The 18,470-nt window shown below is 44.6% G+C and overlaps 1 protein-coding gene across 1 annotated transcript in view; it reads right to left on the bottom strand.

Moving 5' to 3' along the window:
- Positions 1-18,135, bottom strand: part of dock1 (dedicator of cytokinesis 1) — a gene marked incomplete at both ends in the record, with an annotated part of 180,827 nt that extends 162,692 nt beyond the window's left edge. The window contains one exon of the mRNA XM_080542248.1: positions 18,093-18,135. Coding sequence (XP_080398374.1) covers positions 18,093-18,135 — 43 coding nt within the window. The remainder of the gene's footprint in view (positions 1-18,092) is intronic.
- Between the last annotated feature and the right edge of the window lie 335 nt (positions 18,136-18,470).

An 18,470-nucleotide genomic window follows, 5' to 3' on the forward strand; every position in this document is an offset into this window, starting at 1 on the left:
CCCACCCTCACCCCACCCTGCTGCGGTGCTTGTGTTTGTGTTTGCAACTGGGTCACAGTGCTGATGCTGCTCATTACCCAACGAGCAGGTGCTGAAAGACAGGAGCCTATAAACAAACACTGTGTGATTGGAGAGATGTGGGTGAAAGCGTTGCTTTCTTTTTTTTCTTCTTTTTTTTCATCATCTGCCCTCATCCTCATCATCCTCATCACTCCCTACACGAGTGGACTGACTCCAAATTAGGAACGGGAGACGACGTGGCCATTGTAAAAAAACTAAACTCGTTTCAGCAATCGGTGCGATTACAACACATGGGCATAGAAAACCTCATGCGGGGGCTAGCGTGCGAAAATGACAACCCTCGTTGGGGAGGGGGGGTGGGGGGGTTGACTGACAACTGTTTAGCTATTTATCAATGCACATTTGAACACCCACGCGAATATGGATGTCAATTATGCAATAAACATCAAGGAGGAAAGGGAGGCCCCGCTCTCCCACGGGTGTGAGAATGCAAATGATTTTTCCTGGAAATGAGGAAATAGTAGGCTCATTACCATATGTAACGGCGGGAGGATATGGAAGCCTTATCTTCAGTGGGACCACGAGCGAGCAGCCAGATTATTTACCCATCCACTTAGCCCTGCGCTTACAGCCGTCTCACCATTACACAGGCCCTGACTAAACACTGGCCTGATTGTAATGCAACACTCTTTGCTCACTAATCGTGTTCACTAAGCCATGCTGGGCACAACGTATTATTACACCCCCAAGACGTGTGTGTGTGTGTGGGGGGGGGGGGGTGTAGGTGGACTGGGAGGGGGTGGAGGGAAGGGGGAGTCGTGAGAGACGAAGGAGGGCGGGAAAGAGAGAGAGAGGGAGAGAGGGAGAGAGAGAGGGGTGGGGGCGGAAAGATAGAGAAAGATGGAGAGAGAAAACGATGTAGAAAGGGAGAGAGAGAGAGGCAGAGAGGAGGAGGAGGAGGAGGAGAGGGAACCGAGCAGCCTCTTCCTGGGATGGGTGGGTTCAGTCACAGTGGAGGACTGGGAGGGGTGGGGGGGGTTCAGTCACAGCGGGCCTCTGGGTCTGTGGGTGAAAGAAGCCCATTGAGGAGCGGATGGAGACGGAGACAGAGAGACTGCAGTAGGCAGGCAGCCAGTGGGAGCCAAGTCTGCCCTCCCCTCCCCTGCTCTGCTCTGCCCTCCCCTCCCCTGTCCTCCCCTGTCCTCCCCTGGCCTCCCCTCCCCTGCTCTGCCCTCCCCTGCTCTGCCCTCCCCTCCCCTACACTGCCCTCCCCTGCCCTCCCCTCCCCTGGCCTCCCCTCCCCTGCTCTGCCCTCCCCTGTCCTCCCCTGCTCTGCCCTCCCCTGCTCTGCCCTCCCCTGTCCTCCCCTGCTCTGCCCTCCCCTGCTCTGCCCTCCCCTCCCCTCCCCTCCCCTCCACTGGCCTCCCCTCCCCTCCCCTCCCCTGCTCTGCTCTGCTCTGCCCTCCCCTCTCCTCCCCTGCTCTGCCCTGTCATGAGCCTGGGCACTCTGACTGATCTGGTAGAGTCTGCTCACCTAATAGAGAGTAGGAAGCACAATCAGACAAGGGAGAGAGATAGAGAGAGAGAGAGACCAAGCGAGGTTGAGGGTAATAACTGACTCAGTGAGAATATGTTTAACGTAGTGCTTAAGCGATGGAAGAAAAAAAAAAGTTTCATAAACACGCACAGGGCGGGGCAGGGAGAGTGGTCTCTTCTAGGCGGGGGGATTGAAGAGAGACCACTACCTGCTCCAACCAGCTCTCCGCTGGGTCTGAGAGGTGCGGAGGTCCACCCCGGTTTATTACAGCAGGACCTCATCCCGAGAGGACTGGATTGGATAGAAAGAGAAATGAAACACTTGGATTCCGAGTGATCTAATGACTGTACTGTCAAGGTGCATCAGCGTGCTGTGTGCGTGCGTGTGTGTGTGCGAGTGTGTGTGTGTGTGTGTGTGTGTGTGTGTGTGTGTGTATGTGCGCATGTGCGCGCGTGTGTGTGTGTATGCGTGTGTGTGCGCGCGCGCGTGTGTGTGTGTGTGTGTGTGTGTGTGTGTGTCTGAGACACCCAGTATTGGAAGTAAAATCAGAGCGGAGGAGTGTACAGGGTCAGAGTCCTCTCTAAGGGCCAGGTTACAGGTACATCATGTAGTAGACTAGACTTTAGAACAGGGACTTTTCCTCGAGTCATTATCTTACTGCACATCCAGAAGTGTGAGCTGAATACTCCCCCCCCCCCCTTACTAACAGACAGACAGATAGACAGCAGACAGACAGCAGACAGACACACTGGTGAGGGTTGGCAGCAGTGAGGCGTTGTGTGAAGTTGACAGGTATCCTTCAGGGACCTGCCATGTGCTGTTAGGATAACGAGGGTAACAGCACCCTGGGGAGGGATGGGGGGGGGGGTAGGGGACTGGCTCAGGCCTTCTGCTGCAGTAAAAGGCTGCCTGCGATGCACCTCAAATAACCCTGTCTCTCTCTCTAACGCTCGCCCTCACACAAAAACAAAACAGACAACAACATGTACTATGCTACACAGAGCTGAAGTCGACTGGGCTGGAATAGCGATTGTCAACGGCAGTGGAAATAGAGACAGTATATTTCATTTCACAAAATAGAAATACACTGCACTGTGAAAAGCAAACATTAGAGTTGCCAACCGCTGTCATGTCCAGTCATGCTTTATTCCAGCCCTCCTGCCCAAGACAAACTCTATCAAAGTGGTAAGTTCCGCTCTCTTCATGAGGGTAAACAAACCTGCGTCATGCAGCCCATGCTGATTCACCCCTGGCAGTAACAGCATGTTTATATGCAAACTGAGTTGCCAGGTAGGACACTCCCTTTTAGAAAGTGATTTTTCCGGATACGTAAATTAAATATTTAGATCAGGGATCGCTGCCGGTTAAACATAGTCATTACAACCATTACCAAGCTTTTAGAAAGCTTGAATGTTAGATACTGGATCTTGAAGTGTTACTGAGATGTTTATGTTATGTTTTATGTTACATCTGACTGTAACTAACTGGCATATTCCTACATTACTGAAGGCAAGGACAGACTAGGAGTATGTACTATACAGTGGGGGAAATAAGTATTGAACACATCAACATTTTGTCCAGTAAATGTATTTCCAATGAGCCTATTCAAGTGAAATTTGCACCAGACGTTGGTATTAACTCAAACAATCCAGACCAAAAAAACATTAAACTAAACTAAACATTAAAATCCATATGTAAATAAAGTGATGTGGAATGAAACAGGAAAAAAGTATTGAGCACACTAACTGAAATGAATTCAATACTTAGTGGAGAAGCCTTTGTTTGTAATGACAGCTTCAAGGCGCTTTCTGTAACTATGAAGTAACTAATCGCCCGCAGTATTCAGGTGTGATTTTGGCCCATTCCTCTACACAGATTGTCTTTAAATCTTGAAGATTGCAGGGGGCCCTCTTGTGAATCTGGATCTTCAGATGCTTCCACAAATGTTCAATTGGGTTTAAGTCAGGTGATTGACTGGGCCATTCCAACAAGTTATAGATAGATAGATATATTTATTTAGGTGTGCTGCTCAGCAGATACTGCCAGATAGATCAGCCATTGCATACACACTGAGACAATACAATCAGCGAATACCCAAACACAGCTTGTGGAGGGGAGGGGGAACCTTCCGGGAAGGTAGATAAAATCTGATAATTATTTTCAAGTTCTTCTCTAATGGGTCCTAATGCCAGGGTTTAGGCATTCAGATGGAAGCCGGATTACTTTCATTAGGAGCAGAGCACAGACAAGAGCTCCACACCTTGAAGGACCAACAGAATCGCCTGGGTTCCTCTTAAATCAATTACACACTTCTGCCCAGTGGGTTTATCTGGACAGGGAGAGAGCAGAGATAGTGTGAACCAGCAATTAACCTGAAATTAAGCCGACATCTGAAGGGGAAAACAACTAGTCAGGCCAGTTTTATGCCTCGGTAAAGAGAAACAAGAGATACTGCCAAGGCAAGGCACTCTGCTCGGATACAATAGGAAGACATTTTATTTTACGATTCTTCTCAGAAGGAAAACGTGTTTCGTCATGGCAGGAAGCTGGGAGAGTCCTGTGCCAGAGATGTCGTGTGATAGATGAAAATAACCAAGTCTTCCAGGATGCTAATGCACTGAAGCGTAGCTTAAGGGAGGGGGTGGGACTGAGGAGAACGGGGAAGTGAGAAGGTGAGAGGAGGAGCAGGTGCAGAAGTCTCTAAGTGCTAACATGCATAGATGCCAGCCTTGTTAATGCCACTTGGCAGGACTTACACCAACACTGAGACCGAGTTAAAATGCCAGCCCGGAGTTCAGACATACTGTGGGTCCAATCAATCAGATTCTTCTGCTACTGCAGAGGTTAGAGGACTCATTTTCTTAATTGAACCTCCTTCTGCAAACAACAGGGATGGCAACATAGAGAGCTTTTCTCCCAGTAATGCCTTAGTGTTGTGAATGTGGCAGATATTGTGCCAGGAAAGTAATGGAGAGCTTGTACTGTACCTACCGCACAGAGTGAGTGTTCTCTGATGAGGCATAAATGCTTCTGAAATCCTGTCTAAATGCAGCTCATTTGCAAGCAGACTTCTTCACCAATATACCTGGAAGACTTAATGAAAACATTGGAACGATTCGAGGAGGTGGGCAAGTCATTGTGGATGAGGAAGAAGAGGAGGGAAATCTCACCATTAATTAGCTTGTTTACAAACTCCAAACATAGATTTACTAATTATCGTCTCTGGGACAAGGGTATCCGAAATCCTTGGTGTTACAGTTCCCGAGCATTTACTTTGATTTTGTCTGAATGTCTTGTCTTTGAATTTAGAGTTCAGACAACCAGTGTTGGTTGGGTCAAAAGGTCCCCAGGAATTATACAGCACCTTCCACACCACTGCACAGACAACTATGAGTAAACCTCGGCTGAATCCACAAAGATTAGCCTTTTGGCAGAGCAAGGTGTATCCTATTAATTAGCAGGCTGAAACACATCTTCGTGATAGGAATGTTAATGAGGGGATAATCGTGTTTAAATAGTTGCAGTGTTACTTTAATTGCCTCGGCAAGTTTTACTTGAAACTCCATTTGAAGACACTTTCTGCCACAAAGTTCAGCGAGGGCCTATTTGAGCCAGCAGCCAAGTACAACAAAACCGCAGGATGAGATTATTACACAGAAAGGCCGAGCCTTCACACTATGGATTTTGGCATAGGCAGGCACAGCATTTGAGGCAATCAACCTTCAGCCGAAGCAGAAGTCAAAGCGATAATGAAATGAGGAGAGCGCAGCTTGTGGGATCAGCTCCACGTCTGTCAGACAGGGAGAAGGTCGCAAGTTTATGATGTAAGCCTCGGCGCCTGCTCCTGTAGCTACCTCTGATGTTAACGCCGGCGTACGGGTGTGTTGCCGACAGTCTTCTGAGACAGAGGAGCAGCAAGGCCCGTCTACATTCATATTCTAAGAGGGGATTTCTCAAGGAGGATAACAAAGGCAATAGCCGCACCGCAAACAGAACAGGAACATCGGAGAGAACTAATGCAAAGGAACCGGCAAAGTATTTTTTCACCTGGAATCTAGGCTAAAGCTAGGGCAAAAACACACAGAGCTTTCTAGACGTTTATGCAAATCTCCAGGAAAAGTTTTTTAAACAGAGATGAGATGGATGGAAGTAATTAACCTCCTGAATATTCCATTGCACTGCTAAATGCCCAGAAGAACCTCTCTGTCACTGGAGAATAGACAGTGGGCGACTAAAGTGACCCCACGGCAGAACAAATCCAATAATCCGTTTGCCTTTAGGATCCTAAGACCCCGGGATGAACTTCCAAGGACACACTCCATTCTCTTTAATTGGACGTTTCTTTTATTTCTAAAAAAAAGTATTCGAAAAATATACTGCAAATGCTAGGATGAGTGACAGCGGGGTAATTTGAGAGAGCAAGGGTTCATTTCATTTATCGACGACAATATCTTGGTGGCCTATCAAAATGCACATGTCTAATGAGACCACTGGGGCCTTGGACTTGGTGCATAATGTTCCTGTTTGTAGTGGGTGACGACACTGCGTGTGTGTGTGTGTGTGTGTGTGTGTGTGTGTGTGTGTGCGTGCGTGCGTGTGTAGACAGACTGACTGTCGTGATTCCAAGGGCTGCAGAGTAAATGAGTGTAAATGAGTTGGTGTAGAGTTATAACTCAACACCTGGTAGCCAAAGTGTTTGAAGTGGGTCACTGATTTGGTCCGCGAAGGCACTCGAGGCTTATTGATCTCTTCTGTTACAATACCCCGATGATAACAGAGTGGGGAGTCATGATTCGTGCATACTTATACTTAACACCATTTATTTCCAATTCAGTGTAAGATAGTAAATCCAGGGGGGTAAATTAGCCGTAGCCGTCCATTAATCTGGCTTCATAATTGCTTTTGAAGAGCTTTCACAGTCTTGGTGGACACATTGGGGATAACTTACCAGCATTTAAACCTAGCTTTATTTATGGCCACCTCCTTCAGTATCCCAGGCTTTGGACATGTGGCAGTTCAAACACAGGTGCTTATAGTTTGACAAGTTATTCAAGTAGATGTGTGACGTTAATAACAGAAGAGTTCAATCTGACCTTCTCTCTTGATGGAAAATGGGTGAAACCAGTGTTTCCCTTGAAGTGCTGTAAACAGTTTTGTGGCCATTTTACAGATTCACTCAACTAAGGCACACTTCCAATGAGCTTGCCAACATTGGCCGCCTGCATCTCCTCAACAGCCACTGCGTGACTCGTAGGGATGGACGGTTTCCAATTATTGAAACCGAAAAACCGTCAAAGACTAAAACCGCGGTTTTCCGGTTAACCGAAAAATACATTAAAAAAATAAATAAATAAATAAATAAATAAATAAAATAAAAAAAGAGCGACAATTTCAAATAATTGAGCCCTACTGCTACAATACACTCATGTCGAACACCATTAAAACACCGTAAGCACAGTCGCAACACATTTAGGCTACTTAGTTTCACAAATATAAGTGGAAAGACAGACTTTTGTAAGCTACACCATACATGAAAACACATGAACACTTAACACACCAGCTCCGCTGATCCACGGAAGATCATCTCTTGGAACAGCGTCTTCATTGAATGAACTGCTTTCTCAATATCTTGGTTCTTAGACAAAGTTTCAGCTGCTGCTCAATGTATTTAAATATTTGAATACTGCTCAATAATCACTGAAATATTAGACTTAGAATTATGCAGTGAACATACTTAAAGCTTTTCATAAAAACCACATGCCGCGAGACTGACTCGTCCTGAACTGTCGTAAGTCAATCAACAAAGAATGCCCCATCAAAATAAAAGTGCCCATGGTAGAGCTGTCAAAATAGAGCTTTCAAAATAAATGTACTAATACAGATAGAGATAAATACAGAACTACCTTTGCGTCACTAAGTGACCGCGTATCTTCTGAGACATGCGTTCTGTCATCACTTTCAGTAGCGCCTTCACACACAGTGGCGCTGTGCACAAACACTCTTGATCCGTATAGCTCTTGTTTTATTATATTGTGGTTTAGTAAATACTGCACTTGGAGTTACATTCAATGCATGATTTGTGCTATAGAACATAAATAAAGTTTGATTGATTGATTGATATCAAATCAAATCACATTTTATTTCTATAGCGCATTTCTCACAAAAGTGACCCAATGTGCTTTACAGAGAGCAGCGAAAATGATCTTATTAAATGTAAGCGAGTAATTGTAAAAAAAACTTTCCTATCTACCAATAACTGAAGGCAACTATCTTTCCCATAGAGTGATTCGTTACCCTTAAATATAATCCCAATTAGATATTAATCCTCAGTTATTCTTCACAACTGACCAAACCTCTCACTCATTGCGCGGCAGATTCAGACTGTATCATTGTTATTTTCACACACGACAAACATGTGACATGTTCCAGTTTTATTCTTATTCTATTTTATTCTTCTAAATAAGTTTTGATAAAAAACCGTTTCTATTTTTAGAAACCCCGGTTTTCGGTTTAACCGAAAAACCGTCCATCCCTAGTGACTCGTGGAGGCAAATATTTTCACTGTTTAATATGTCAATGACCGCACTTCTCTTGCGGGATAGAAAAAGACTCAGAATATACACTCACTGAACACTTTATTAGGAACACTACTGGGGATGGCCTCCCTTTGCTCTCAAAACAGGCTCAAATCTTCATGGCATTGATTCCACAAGATGTTGGAAACATTCCTTTGAGATTCTGGTCCATGATGACATGGTTGATTTTTCAGGTGCACTTTCAAGCTGTGAATCTCCCGTGTTACTATTGGATTCAGATCCGGTGACTGGGAAAGCCACTGAAGAACACTGAACTCATTGTCATGGTCATGAAACCAGTTTGAGAAGACCTTTGCTTTGTGCCATGGTGCGCTATCATGCTGGAAGTAGTCATTAGAAGATGGACACATTGTGGCCATGAAGGGATGCACATGGTCAGCAACAATACTCAAATAGCAGGGTTTTTCCTGCATTGAAAAGGCCCAGAGAAATTGCATAAGAAAATGTAAAAACTGTAAAGAAAATTGTCCATGGGGCGCATGGGTGGCAAAGCTCACTAAGGCACATGCCATGTAATCACAGGGTCCTTGGTTCGATTCCAGCCATTGACCTGTCCTGCGTGTCATCCCTCTTCTCTCTCTTTCATCCATCCTTCCTGTCGATCTCTACTGTCTCTATCCCAATAAAGCAGAAATGCCCTCAAAAAACATGTTTAAAAAAATTAATAATAATAATTGTCCATGCATTTATTGCTGCAATCCAGTCATCCCAGCAGCAGGTGCTTCTAGACTATCGTTATATACGCAATACCCGTGGAAGACGGCGTCGACTGCATAAGCGGGTGAGCCAAGCGATCACTGTGTAGAGCCACTTATGGGACATGTTACCTTTCCAGCTAATTGGCCCTGAACCGTAGTTGGGAGCGCACTGGTTACTTCAGACTCATTTAAGCAGGCTTGTAGCTGGTAGCTAGCCTTAGCTAAAGATTCATGCAATTTATTTATTTCCCCTCAGAGTAACTGTGAGGGGGGGGGGGGGGGTGGAAAGCTCACACCACCAACCAAAAAAAACTAAACTCTTTGAGTTGAATTGAATAAATCCTGGGTTACTATGAGGGGGAAATAGCCTGGCTAGTCAGGGCACGCAATACTGCATCATTACAAAGGTCAGAAAATAACGTTGAGTAAACAGTAACTGTTTTTATACGACATCTCAATAATGTCAGCACAACGACTATAAGAACAAGCACCGGGTTTGCAGGCTCAGAAGAAGAAAAAAATTGTGCATAAAAAAATAAGAATCTTTACCTACACTTCAACCACCTAAGCCTTATTTTGAGCCAGGAAAAACCCTGAATAGGCTGTGGCATTCAAGCGATGATTGATTGGTATTAGCGGGGCCAAGGTAGGTGTGCCAAGAAAACATTCCCCATAAACCATTACACCACCTCCACCAGCTTGGAAGGTGTACAGTACAGGTGTTCCTAATAAAGTGTTCGGAGAGTGTATATATCTTGTGAGACCATATCAAAAGAATTAACACACCCCACGTCAACTCTTCCTCCCCTGAAACAAAAGAGACAGAGGTGTCAGCTCCAGCTTTGGAGATGAATTAATTTGAGTCCCAAAAGATCATCACCACAACAGAGCTGTCAGTCACTGTAAATCACCCAACACTTCCCTAGCACTGCACTGCGCAGTCTGCTCTCTGCTCTTATTTATCAAATATTTAGACACACACAAACACACACACACACACACACACACACACTCACAAACACACACAAACACACACACACACACACACACACACACACACACACACACACACACAAACACACACACACAAACACACACAAAAGGCCATTTCATCAAACGCCAGGCAGGCAGCACAACTGAATGGCTGTCTCCCCCCCTCCCCTCCCCTCCCCTCCCCCCTGCACATGCCAACCACAGCCCCCTGCCGCAGACAGCTATGACAGCCACCTCGCTTACCGGGTCCAAACACCAGCCACTCTCAGGCCTGCTTTAAAGGTGACTAATGCGAGACTAAATAGGGAGTCTTGCGTTACTGAAGAACCCCCGAGACGTGACATTCAGGTCTGTCAACTGGTTTTGATAGGGACTTCATTCTCTGACTGTGACATTTCCACCGTTTGTAAGGGAGTGTAGTGTTTTTTTTTCTTCCCTCATACAATAGAGGAAAAGCCAAGCATGTGGATGCATGATTAAAAAAAATGAAAAATGCAGAAGGAACCAGATTAAAACGCTCAGTCATGCTGGTGAGCAGACTGGAGCGGGACTTCGTTTCATGTACCGCTACTCATTAAGCGGGAAGGGGGAGGGGGGAAGGGGGGAGTGGGGAGTTTCCCAGGAAGCTTTTCCTCTGGCCTAGGCTTCACCCTGAGGAACACACGGGTCTCCCCGTGTCAGCCCCCCCCCCCCCCGTGCTGGGCTGGCAGGACCGCTGTACGTCAGCTCAGCTGCTCTGTGCCCCCCCCACCCCCCCCGCCCCGCTCCGGCTGACTGCCTCTGTAATAGCCGACGACCGGCCCACCACACTGGGGGCTCAGTCAACACAGCCACAGCCTGATCTCAGCTAGTCCTCCGTCAGTGGGAGTGGTGGGGTTCACCCTTACGTTTCAGTGATAACAGGATAAAAACGTCCAAATACCTTCTAATTCATTATTCCTTCTAATCGTGACCCACCGAATAATACGATACAATCCATACAGGTCGTATCGGTTCATATCGCAAAACTGTGTGTGAGTGTGTGTGTGTGTGTGTGTGTGTGTGTGTGTGTAATGTTGGTCTCATATTGACATGGACTCTGCTTAACTCTGCCATCTGTCCAGTGGTGAGAGTGTCCCAGCAGGCCTCAGTCAGACAATAGAGACAGGCATAGCAGATCGATGGGACTCTTGAGGTCTGCACCCAGGAAGGGGGGTGGGGGTGGGGGGGGTAGAGTGGTAGTGTGTGAGGGCCAGACATGATGCTTGTCCCTCTCCCCTTGACACGCAACTAGCTGCTAAACCACACATGCCCTATTTCCCGTGAGCTATCTGTCACTGATCATGGCATGTCTCCATACACACACACACACACACACACACACACACACACACACACACACACACACACACACAGTGGTGGGGTGAAGTCTCACAACAAAGCAGTTGTCAGTTAGGCAGAGACTTACACACTGCTCCTCGGACCAAGTTTCATATTCAAAAGCTATTAGTATATTATTTAAGGCAGACCCACTCCCCATAGGGCACATGTAATCCAAAGCCACTTGTCATGGTCAGTTAAGTGTTTTCCCTGTCTTCCACTGACAGGCTGACACTTCGGTGAGCCAGCTAGCCAACAGGAGAGAAGCGCTAACTTTCAGTCAGTGGGGAGCCAGTGGAGGAATGGGCCTAATAGCAGCATGGAATCGCTTTAGCGCTGATTAAATCAAGCATCTGTCGTTTGTATTATGAGCTTTCACACAGCAAGCCACCAGGAGCTATAGGCTACTGTTTACTGGATTACAATGCAAGAGAGGAAAGCCCATAAGTCAGACATAATTGAATTCGTCGAGAGAATGATATGGAGGAGATGGCGGGGGCGGGGTTTGGCTATAAATAAAGTTCAAAATAAAGGAAACTTTACATTAGGTTGGCCCCGATACTGTATTTATGTCTATGGACACAGTACTCAGTAGTTACATGGTATATGTAGTTGAACAGTTGTTATTAACAGTGAACAATTACGGTAACAGTTATTATTATTACAGTCCTAATTCCACATGTGTAATAACAGAAAGAGCTTCACTCCAGAACCGTGCAGATGCAAAGCCAAAGCAAAGGTGCATGAAGACTTTGACTTTGACTTTGCTTTCACTTTGACTTCACGTACTGTAGCCTTGCATCAGAGCGGTTGGTCTAAACAGACCTCACACAAAGGCAAGCTTAGAATGCGGTTGTGTGTCCAGAAACCTTTCGTCTCATAATTGGACTCGGGTGAGAGAAAGAAAGGAGATCTATTTGTGTTTTGCAACAACAGTAGGTTGTGACCCAACACAACAGTCATGTGGTCTGCATTGCACCGTTACATCAAGTGGGAAAACGTCTAACGGGTCAAGGCCACAGATGGTCACAATCACATCGAAAAAAAATTGATACAGTATGCAGCGTATCATAGCTTGAATTGTACAAGCCAAATAGCCGTTGATGTGCATAATAATCTATCCGAAGAAATGCAAATCTTGTGCCTCATGTCGGTTAACTGTAATTCGCGGAGTTCTAAACATACATGGACATTCAGGTGTACTATCACCCCCGGAGGAAGGATGTGTCGTTCTTTAAATAAACGTGTAGGCCTAAAGCACTGTGACAACAGGCTAGGGGACACGTCTCCCCGAGAGGCCGAGCAGCACATTCTGTGGTGAAGCTGTTTATTCTGAAGCCAGGCGCTGAGCGCAGCAGCAGCATAAAACCCCACGACGTACCTGGCTGTAACAGGCCGCCTAGCGCTGATTAAAACACTATTTTTACCCCCTTGACATGTTCTCTACCCTCTTGACATATTCTTTTATTATTTATCTAGTGCTCTCAGCATCCTTTCTTCCCTACCCCCCTTTCTTCCTTCCCTCCAATAAAAGCATTATTTTGTCAGTTCAGCTATTTTCTTAGATCGTTTTTTTCTCTCATTGTTACAAGAATGTGCATATTAATCGCAAATGACTCATTATGGCACAGGGGCTATGTAGATCTAGCTGCTGTTAGGCCTATATATTTCTCTCTTTGAGGTGAAATGCCACTGTTTCTGTCAGATCAATTACAGAGACACAAAAACGACATTCTGAATAGCGACACTCCACCATGAAGCTTTGATTGTGTGTTAATTAGACAACAGACATTCAAACATTTATGGACTGAGTTAATTGCCTGACACAACTGCTGCTACACATAAACTATCCAGACTGCTAAAAAAAGAAAAAAGAATTGTCTCATTTAATTGCTGAGGTTCACCGTGTCATCTGTTATCTTCACCGAAATCTGAGAACATGAAACACATGGGAGGGGGGGGGGGGGGAAATAAGTCAATGTAAACGAGACAGAGTTTTAATTGCTGCCATATTTGTTAGCTTGGGGACTGCTGAAAAGCCACATTTGTGGGTGGGAGGTTTTACTCCAGCGTTGGGTGGGGGGCATCATAAATTGTTGTGCTGCTGCGGTGGCAGGAGATCGTTACTATCCGACCCTCCCAACGTGTCGTCCACAGCTTCAGTGTGCCATGGAGAATGTGCAGCATCAGGTTTAGGCCTTCCTTCCACATTGTTTGAGACAATACCCAGGGTCGCCCTGCTTAATTCTAATCATAGCCACACTTAAGATAACGCACCTGTGTGTGTGTGTGTGTGTGTGTGTGTGTGTGTGTGTGTGTGTGTGTGTGTGTGTGTGTGTGTGTGTGTCAGGGAAACAGTGTGATCTTCCTGACTGGAACTGAGGCTCAACTATGTGTAGAGGATATGGCATTTCCTTACCTGGCAGAGCTAAAACTGATGGGAAGGTAGCCAAGGCCGCACTTCAATAAACAAAAATATTGGCTCCTCACAGAGTCACAACCATAGAGAAATCTTCAGTTTCACGGAAAGTGCAGTACTTGTTCCAATATCATCCGATTGCTCCACTATAAATTGATCTGACATTGTGCTGAATTATCGAGGGGTTTTCCTGAGACGCAAAGCAGATCTCCACGAATACACATGTTCTGGGGGTTATGTTTCTACTTCAGGTCTCAACAGAAAACAGACATATACAACCAGAGAATATCACTGTAGCTCAGCGTTCTCTTTTCATCCTATGCCTGCTTTCTACACTCACAGCTCTCAGACGCTGCTCTCTTCAAGGAGTTGCCGCACAGTTTTACAACAACACACCACTTGAAACGATCATCAAAAAGGGCGTCGAAATTAATTCGTCACACGACTGAGAAACGTCTGAAAAACAATGCTTCCCCACGGCACAGAGGAATCCAATATCGGAGTTGCCTTGTGAGGAACCTCCACTGTAAATTCCCTGCAGTTCCCTCTGATTTATCCTGGGATTTCTGGCCTATAACAACAAAGGCAGCGGTGTAACGGCATTAACTCAGGGTCGAGTCATTGATTGGAACATCCCTCCCGCCATTTGATTAATTCACGTGGCTTTATGTCTGGTTGAACGTAGGTCAGGACCAAAATCCTCCTGCATCATAATAACAATGACTTCAACATGTCGTTACACACATGACACAGGTGGAATAGTCCATATTGTACTTGTAGTAACGAGTGTAATAACGCACGCAACTCCATTACTGCGCAATGACAAAGCAATAACCTTCTGTGTAACAACATGCAGACAGATTACAGACATACCACACATCATTGTGATTGATTGAGCTTTCAAGGCATTGACATGACTATGCGTACGGTACACATACACATGGTTAATAATTGCACCCTTCACTTTGAACAAGTTCATCAATACGTTGCTCCTCAGTTGACCCAAGGGTTGGCTGAAGGGGGAATAAGCAGCATTGAGCACGAGAAGTATTCGGAACATTTCTGAGGAATTCAAGACAGAGTAATAAGGAAGTTCAGCCTGTAGCCTCAAGGTAATCACCAATCGTCCTGAGACGGTAGGAGAACAGCACCACTGTCTCAGAGTTTCACTCCCTGACGGCCTGTTGTGAGGAGATGTGCATGTTAGAGGATGCTGTGATGGGAGTTCCAGACGAGAGAAGTTAAAAGATGTTATCAAAGAGGTTTCTTTTCCCACACAGTCATGCCCATTGGCATTTCTCACCTGGGCCCAGTATTTCAAAACGTATCTGATCCGGCAATTGGATTACATCGTAGAATACATAATTCAAAGACGGAAAGATAGGATTCTGATCATACGGACACGGATTCGGATTTGGTAATCCATTCTGACCTTTAATCAAGATTGAATGTTGTTTTCGCATATTTCAAACTCAAAAGGTAGTGATTAGGATCGTTTTGAAGCTGAAATCAGGTTTATCTTGATCCCACTGAAAGAGTGGATTCAGGATGGATTTTGAAGGTGAAAGTCACTATAAACAATAAAATAAGGTAGAGAGGTTGGGAAAAATAATACACATCTTAAATGCAGGTTAGTAATAGTAGTTCATGTAATGTGAGTTATCCAGTGAGATGTTGAATTTTGTCAATGTGTTATGTTATGACTTATGCAGATCAAGTATTTACAAGAGATCAAGTATTTACTTACAAGTAACATGCAGATAATGTTTCAAAATGCCAGCTTAAAATCAGCCAAAAACGATCTGATCCTAGATAGCAAAAAGGGGGATTACAGAATCCAGATCATTCTGATCCAGATTAAACATGTTGAAATACCGGGCCCGGGAGAGAAACCAAGCGGAACCAACCCATTATCAACCACCGGACCAGGTTTCCACTTCATGTTTTCATCTTGGGAGAGAGCCAATGTTAACTTTTACCACTGCAATGACAATGAAAATACCAGGGGCGGAAAAAAAAGAGAGAAATCCAGTAAAGCCTTCCCACGTTGATTCGTCCCTGACGTACCCTGATACATATGGTGTTGGAAGATAAATCAAACTGGAGTGAAAAGAGGAATGAACTAGGCCAAATCAGAAATGACGTTTGTTGTTGTGTCACCTAATGTGAGCGTCATGTTCCTGTCATCAGAGGCTTTGCTTGCACATAAACATATGGTACTAAACATAAATTATGTCTAACAGGAGCAAAAATAAAACATATGGAATGCCTACACGTTAGATACTTATCGTATAGCAATGAACTTTTGAAGCTTGGTTACCTCAAGCAACAAGGGACTCTTTTATGGTGATGGGAACTAACCCTAACCCTAACCCTAACCCTCATCCCAGTAAAGGGAACTAAGAATTCTGTTTGTAGTATCAGTCCTTCTGCATGCTCTATGGGAACAAGTGTTTTACTTGCAATGATGACCACCCACGGTCTCATTCTCTTTTCCACTTCCTCAATGCACCTGAGACCAAATCTGAAACTTAAGAGGGGAAATGTACATGTTTACGCCTTTCTGTAAGGTTCCATTCACCAGACCCACCCTTTGTTCATTTCTGAAATAGCTGACACCCATTGTTAATAGGATAATTCCCAGACAGTCAAATCTGATTGTCTACTGTTATTCTTTAGTCCGCACCCAGTCTAGCTGCAAATCAATAGGCCCGATTGATATTCATGTCCATTAAAATTACACATATCCACATCAGACTATGTAGACCATACATAGTATCACATCAGAGTGTTTCAACCTCATCAATTGTATTATAGTCCTGGTAGAAAGGACATTTAGTCAAAACGTATTGTTCCTTCTGTAGACTAAATCGACAAAAGATAAATTGGACACTGCAGTAAGTCTGCCTAGCCTGTAGCAATAAGACAACACAGGAGTAGGCCCGTAGAAAGTGAACTTCAGGTAGCAAAAAATATGCCTAAAAGATATCGTCACAGAACTTCTGCAGCAACAGAAATAGACCCCTGTAGATGTTGAGAGAGGCCTCAAATACTGCTCATAAGTTCTGCATGGGGCCACCGCAGTAGATCTTCTAACTATAGAAGTATGCTCCTAACCAATACTCTGTACCAGTGATGTGGTGCTTGCTTGGTTCTCTGTTCACCCATGACTCATCACGTCCTGAGAGTTTACAGATCATCTCTGAGAAAGGTTTTCCAAGCAAATACTAGGCTGTTTGAAACTTACTTTCCAAAAGTGATAATAAACATTTCTGTGCAGTAGCCTAACTGATGGAAAAAAAACATGATATTCAATTGCTGTTACATTGTAATCGAATGTAATTGCTTAGGAATGACATAGCAATGCAGTTGAGGGTTTATCTGGACCTGGCAATGAAAGTGAATTCGTAAAAAACATTTAACAGAATGCATCCATAAATCGTGAGCTTAGAATTATAAGGTTCTATCTCCGTTTAGTAGTAGTTCAGAGATATTGAGCGTCAAAGTTTTTACATTCCATTATGTTTAGTGAGATGGAACCGTTGTATTTTATGAATTACTAACTCAAACATGTCAACATTTTAGAAATAACACCACACAGGCATTAATAAACACCTAATGGATCAGATTATGTAAAAAAACTCAATTTTGACAAAAATGGAGATAGAACCTTATAGTTCTAACCTCACGAAATGTCTGCAGCAACAGAAACGTATCGTCCCAAAAAAGTGGGCGGCAATACCCACCTACTAGCCCTAGTGTACTCTATTCAAAACACACACGTCTCGGCCTATTTGTCAACATTGTTTGTGGTGTCAACGTTTCTGTCAACGCTTCAGAATAAAACATCAAACAATGACCAAACCCGTAGGCTTCAATGTTACATTATTGACACACGGGAGAGTGTGGAGCCTTGTTGCTCAAATCAAATGGAAACAAAAGCTTGAGCACATTGAAGGTGCGCTATCGAAACGACAACAAATCATTACACTAGTGGACAAAACACAAAACAAAGTTCACTGTTTGTCAACTTATGGTACGTAGTATTTATAAACTGTTCCACAACAATCACGGACAGTTGATACACAGTAACAATTCCTGTAACAAAGTAACAAAGTCCCAAGGCTGTCTAACGCAGGCCCCACACTACACAGGAAACACTGTTGCAACTAGGCGCGCCTCTGACAATTCCCAGTCCAGCTCACAAAGGCAGGGATTCCTTCATTTGCCTTTTATGCAAAACTTACTTGGCAAACTTGTTACTTGCCAAGGAATTGAGTCCCAAGATTTTGCACTCACAACTCCAGGAAAATGTCACAAATCAAAGTCTGGTGGGAAAAATGATAGTGGGAATGTCTAGTGTCGGGACGTATCATACATAATCACCATTCTTCCCAAACTTGTGCAATCGGATGCAAAGTAGCCACGGACAAGCTAACGAGAGAGCGTGCATTATTTTTCCTACTTACCAACTCCATACTTTTCCTTTTTTGTAGGCACCCAGCGAGACATTGTTGCCAAGAAAACTTCAAAGGTGGTGTCTTGTTGAAATAGTTCCCCGATAACACTCTAGTTTCCTCTCCACTTTGTTGTCTTCAGTGTTGGTCTAGAGAGGGACATCGAGCAGCCATTTTCCACCGCTGACAGGATGCTCCACAAGGGGGTAGAAATTGAACACAGCAGAAACTTTTTTGGTCATGGTGTAGTGAAGGCGTCAGTGCACTGCACTGGACAGATTGAAAAGATAACCCAGTCCTGAATGAATGAATGAATGAATGAATGAATGGTCTTTATTGTCATTGATATAGTACAGGTACCATACAACGAAATTTGGGAGGGGGGGCTCC

The sequence above is a fragment of the Nansenia antarctica genome (assembly GCF_963989245.1).
Source record: "Nansenia antarctica genome assembly, chromosome: 11".
NCBI lineage: Eukaryota > Metazoa > Chordata > Actinopteri > Argentiniformes > Microstomatidae > Nansenia > Nansenia antarctica.